Source organism: Panulirus ornatus, chromosome 14 (assembly GCF_036320965.1).
Source record: "Panulirus ornatus isolate Po-2019 chromosome 14, ASM3632096v1, whole genome shotgun sequence".
In the NCBI taxonomy this organism is placed as follows: domain Eukaryota; kingdom Metazoa; phylum Arthropoda; class Malacostraca; order Decapoda; family Palinuridae; genus Panulirus; species Panulirus ornatus.
In genome coordinates this window covers 4,444,785-4,450,784 of record NC_092237.1, presented here as the reverse complement: position 1 = coordinate 4,450,784, position 6,000 = coordinate 4,444,785, and the positions used below count along the sequence as shown (strand labels likewise).

Here is a 6,000-nt window from a genome sequence, read left to right as displayed (position 1 = left end):
CTCGAAAGTAAATTTAGCACACAAAAATATTCTCTTATCAATAATGCATGTATAATCATTATATATCAAGATACTTCATCCAAGTGATGAAACCCCGTAAATAACACAAATATGTTTTACATCGAGTATTACACTCTGACTGACGTTTACTTTAGTACACTAAAACAGCCACGGATCTCTATCCTTATCTCTAATACCTTTAGTTAGATATGGACACTTCGCTTTATCTGTGCACGACTCAATATACACTACTTGGCAACTTCCTAATCATGAAAGAGCTTGCAACCGAGTTGCAGGACGACCATCAGTATGTAACGAACGCAGGAGGTGTTTGGTGTACGTAACAGATGTATACGAGATCAGCTGCCAGACTGTTTAGCCAACGCCTGGCTGCGTCATTATCCAGCTTCAGAGAAATGAGTGCACAGGCGAGACACACAACCTCATCTTCAGACAAGTGAGAACTTTGTTTTGATAAAGCTTGAAATGATATACATTTCAATACGACTGTAGCAAACTCTATGAAGGTCTAAAACGCTAAAAACATAAGTGTACTTCTAAAATACCGAATCATGTATGAATCACAATGGTGAAACTCTTAATTACTGTGCTTCGAAGTGCGGCAACCTGGGATACCAGTCTTCTATGTTAGTGATTTCTGATATGTTTAGTTTAAAACTAACTGTAAGACGAGCCTGCTACGCATATATCGTCAGTGTATTTACACGATTACACATATTTCATGATGCTTACATTTTCCCATAAAAAACCGCCTACTTATCATACCCTGATGTACGTAACGTCCTCTTGTCGTCAGTAGTACAAAAATAAAAAAAAAAAATAGTTTCTTTAAGTCTATTACATCGGGATACAATTGATCTCACGTACTTCCAATTTTGGGTACTTTTTACTCATGAAAACATTTCAGTCACTGTATTGCGGATAATGGGCGGGGCTGTCTAACAAAGATGAACGAGAGCGAGAAATTACAAAGTTAAAAAGTGTACAAGTTATTTCGCTTGGATGGCTAAGAGCCAGAAAGCGTATCTCGGACACCTGAAGAATGCGCTCCAATTTTTTTGATTGGTGGTTATAAGGACATTGACGCCATAATAATCAACGACAAACGAATATGACTGTCATTCCAGTGTTGGGACTGGGCCTGTACCTGAGCTAACTGACCTAACTGGTATAGTCTGTGGTTGTTCTATACTCGAATGCTCTGAAATACTTCACTGCTCACGTCATTACACTGATTTAAAACCTTTAAGGCTGTCATCTTGTCACCCCTGATGCTTTCCTCTTCGATTTTCGGCATTCATTACTAACCTCTCCGTATTAGTTAACTCCCTCCTCAGGAATTTGTCTTAAGTTCTTGTGCTTCTTTCAGTGATGACCAAACCTGAGACTGTCAGTGACTGCACCGGTATATGCGTTTAATCACAAGGGGAATTTAGAAAAATATTACAACCTCAAATTTCGGACTTAGCGATTTCTCACTGAACAGGTATCTTTCCCCTCGCATCCCTGGGGATAGGGGAGAAAGAATACTTCCCACGTATTCCTTGCGTGTGGTAGAAGACGACTAAAAGGGGAGGGAGCGGGGGACTGAAAATCCTCCCCTCTCGTCTTTAATTTTCTAAAAGATGGAACAGAGAAGGAGACTAAGAGAGGATATTCCCACAAAGGCTGTCCTCTGTTCTTAACGGGCTACCTCGCTAAGGCAGGAGAGAGCGACAAAGTATATATATATATATATATATATATATATATATATTTATATATATATATATATATATATATATGGAAAGAGGGGCAAGTATGAAGTCTGTTGTGGATGAGAGAGCTTGGGAAGTGAGTCGGTTGTTATTCGCTGATGATACAGCGCTGGTGGCTGATTCATGTGAGAAACTGCAGAAGCTGGTGACTGAGTTTGGTAAAGTGTGTGAAAGAAGAAAGTAAAGAGTAAATGTGAATAAGAGCAAGGTTATTAGGTACAGTAGGGTTGTGGGTCAAGTCAATTGGGAGGTAAGTTTGAATGGAGAAAAACTGGAGGAAGTAAAGTGTTTTAGATATCTGGGAGTGGATCTGTCAGCGGATGGAACCATGGAAGCGGAAGTGGATCATAGGGTGGGGGAGGGGGCGAAAATCCTGGGAGCCTTGAAGAATGTGTGGAAGTCGAGAACATTATCTCGGAAAGCAAAAATGGGTATGTTTGAAGGAATAGTGGTTCCAACAATTTTGTATGGTTGCGAGGCGTGGGCTATGGATAGAGTGGTGCGCAGGAGGGTGGATGTGCTGGAAATGAGATGTTTGAGGACAATGTGTGGTGTGAGGTGGTTTGATCGAGTGGGTGGCGTAAGGGTAAGAGAGATGTGTGGAAATAAAAAGAGCATGGTTGAGAGAGCAGAAGAGGGTGTTTTGAAGTGGTTTGGGCACATGGAGAGGATGAGTGAGGAAAGATTGACCAAGAGGATATATGTGTCGGAGGTGGAGGGAACAAGGAGAAGAGGGAGACCAAATTGGAGGTGGAAAGATGGAGTGAAAAAGATTTTGTGTGATCGGGGCCTGAACATGCAGGAGGGTGAAAGGAGGGCAAGGAATAGAGTGAATTGGAGCGATGTGGTATACCGGGGTTGACGTGCTGTCAGTGGATTGAAGCAGGGCATGTGAAGCGTCTGGGGTAAACCATGGAAAGCTGTGTAGGTATGTATATTTGCGTGTGTGGACGTATGTATATACATGTGTATGGGGGGGGGGTTGGGCCATTTCTTTCGTCTGTTTCCTTGCGCTACCTCGCAAACGCGGGAGACAGCGACAAAGTATAAAAAAAAAAAAAAAATATATATATATATATATATATATATATATATATATATATATATATATATATATATAATTGTAACATTCATATCAATAGGAAAAGAATAATTCAAGCATTGCACTATAATCACATAACAGCCGATCAGAATAAACAAATATCTAACAAAGTTGGCGAGCCAGACGTGGCGGTCGGCACGTATTACTCCCTCACCCACCCAACATGCCTTACCTCATGCTAATGGCGCGCTGTGTGTGTATGTGTGTGTGTTCAACTGACGGATGTGGTGATGGCGGTTATGGTACAGATGGTTGCGGTGATGCGATGGCTACGATGGTTTGATACGTAAGTGATGATGGTGATTACAGTTGTGGTGATGGTAACTATAAAGACGGCAGCATTAATAGTGGCAGTTTGTGGTGATGATGATTATGGGAGTAATGACTGTGGTAGTGAAAGCAATGACGATGGTAGTAACTGTGGCAGAAATGGTGATGATTATGGAAGTTGTGGTAGGGCTAGTTTTGACGACCGTACTGGTCGTGGTTGGAAGTGATAAATGGTGGTTATGGGAGTAATAGGTGGCAGTGACAGTCATAATTATGGTAGTACTGGATGTGGCAAAGTGGTGATTTTCTTGGAAGGCCTTCCATGATGAACGCTTATGTACTCACAGCAGAAAAAATATCACATTCAGTCATTCCCACTTGCTTCTATAATGCCCTCAAAATTCAACCGTTCAGGTAAAACACATCACCGGGTGGACAAAATATCAACTGCCAATCTACCCTTTTCAACTGTCAATTCAATAATCTAAATGCCTATTTTACTTTTGAATTTTTTACAAGAAGAAATTTTCTCATATCTGAATTCTTTGCCCACAGCTTTTTGATCGCGATAGCTGCACCTACACTTACTTACTGGCTGATGCAAATACTAAAGATGCAATCCTCATTGACCCTGTTATTGAGCTGGCAGAGAGAGATGCACAGCTGGTCAAGGAGCTGGGACTAAAACTGAAATATGCCAGTAAGTTTCTCATACTAGATTTTTCTTTGAAAGGCTTACTGATGCCAGTAAGCTATGCTTTAGGGGCGAAAAAAAAAAAAAAAAAAATGAAATTTTAGTTTTAAAAACATTTATTTTTATTTATTATACTTTGTCGCTGTCTCCCGCGTTTGCGAGGTAGCATATGTGCATTAAAAAAAAAGGTCTCTGCATTTCAGGTGTATCAAACATAAGAAAAAAAATAGATAAAACTTATGTGCTGAGACTAATTTGCTTGCATTGCATTTATAAACAACAACCTTCATTCTATGGTTAATGCTAGTATCACTGGTTTTGGCAAAACTGTCCAATAATTAAGAAACCAAATACCATTATTTACATAAGAGAAAACCTCCTACTAGGCAATGTAAAAGTTATCACACAGTTTCTTGAAGTTCTGGTAAAACTGTATGTCCTTGAATTGCTAAAAACATACACTTAGTTTTAAAACCAAAACTTGGTAGACTGGTAGATAAATTATTCAGTTTTTAGTGTTATTTGGAAAAGTTTACTGTCTAATAATTACTAACAGAGTTCAACTTTTTTTTTTGCTGATTTAATGGCAATTTATAAATTCAGTATGAGTTCAGTCTGAGAACCAAAAATTGTCCCTTATTTTGAAACCTTAAGTTTAATGTCTTATATCAGGTCTGCTTACTGAAGAAGGCAGATTTTGGAGTGATTTTAAGCACACAGTTAAAAATTCATTCAAACTCAGATTCAATTACACATAACTTTGCTGTATGTGAATACCATAATATGTATTTTCCCATCATTTATTTTTCCTCATTTCTGACAGTGAACACCCATGTTCATGCTGATCATATAACTGGAAGTGGGCTTCTGAAAAGACTTGTGCCCGGGTGTCAGTCCCTCATAGCAAAGGTAATATCAACAAAACATTACTAAACAATGCTTTACATAAATCTATCTCAATCTTAATCTTTTTCCAGTTATCTCATCCTGGATATGCTTAACTATTTGCATTAGACTTCTTCACAAAATGGTCATATTTGAAGCCACTCCTCTCATAACAACTACATTGTTTACACATCAAAATTGCAGTATCTTCTAACATTATGTAAACATATCATTCGATTTTACTGTTATCATCAATATACTCCATTAATGCCCCAGTAATTTACTTTGTCCAGTAACTAGTTGCAAAACTTATACATACATATTTAAACTAAAATTTGAACACCATAAAGAATGTCCAAATTCAGCTATACTGAACACATTTCACATGCCTACACTTCTAACTTCCCTCAGCACCAGCAGTAAATACTGTGATTGGATATCATATATCTCATCATAGCTGTTATCCCTGGGGATAGGGGAGAAAGAATACTTCCCACGTATTCCCTGCGTGTTGTAGAAGGCGACTAAAAGGGGAGGGAGCGGGGGGCTGGAAATCCTCCCCTCTCATTTTCTTCAATTTTCCAAAAGAAGGAACAGAGAAGGAGGCCAGGTTAGGATACTCCCTCAGAGGCCCAGTCCTCTGTTCTTAATGCTACCTTGCTAACGCAGGAAATGGCGAACAGTTTGAAAGAAAGAAAAAGCTGTTAAGCTGAGGTCTAGGTATCTATGTGTTGTTACAATCATTTACTTTCTCACCACATTTTACTTAGCACATTAAGTCCAATATTCAGAACAGATTTGCTGTCATTACTTAATCAGCATCTGGTAAAGGGAGTCCTTTTCAGAACTGAATATCAAAATCTACTTTATCAGATACAGAAGACAGAATATATTAATAAACTTCACTGACATATTTCTTTGTTTATGTATACAGTCTCGTCACACATAACACTTGACAAAACTTTACTCAACTAATTCTTTGTAACTCTAGATTTTTCTGGTGGTGTGTGCTATGCACTAATCCTACCTTTTAGCAAAATGATAGGAGCAAGAGACAGAAGTAGTAGGTAGGAACATTAGAAAGAAGCATAAACGTTTGAATTATTAAGCTTTCTCTTTCTTCTCTTTTAACTCTAAAATTCATACCATGCAAATCAGGACTCAAATACTCAAAAACCAAAAGAATCCTATGCATTTTTCATTAAGACCATTATTATTTACCGAAGCTTTCCACACATACCTATATAATAAAATCTGTCAGCTACACCTCT

General features: G+C 38.5%; 1 protein-coding gene across 2 annotated transcripts in view; it reads left to right on the top strand.

Annotated features, from left to right (window-relative positions):
* Positions 1-306: 306 nt before the first annotated feature.
* The window catches only part of LOC139753196 (uncharacterized), a 10,416-nt gene continuing 4,722 nt past the window's right edge, over positions 307-6,000 (top strand). Inside the window, exons 1-3 of one of the 2 annotated variants that reach the window (XM_071669403.1) lie at positions 307-457; positions 3,706-3,850; positions 4,668-4,753. In XM_071669403.1, the coding sequence (XP_071525504.1) occupies position 3,850; positions 4,668-4,753 (87 nt within the window). In that variant the 5' untranslated portion in view covers positions 307-457; positions 3,706-3,849. The remainder of the gene's footprint in view (positions 458-3,705; positions 3,851-4,667; positions 4,754-6,000) is intronic. The other variant, XM_071669404.1, reaches the window with a different exon arrangement.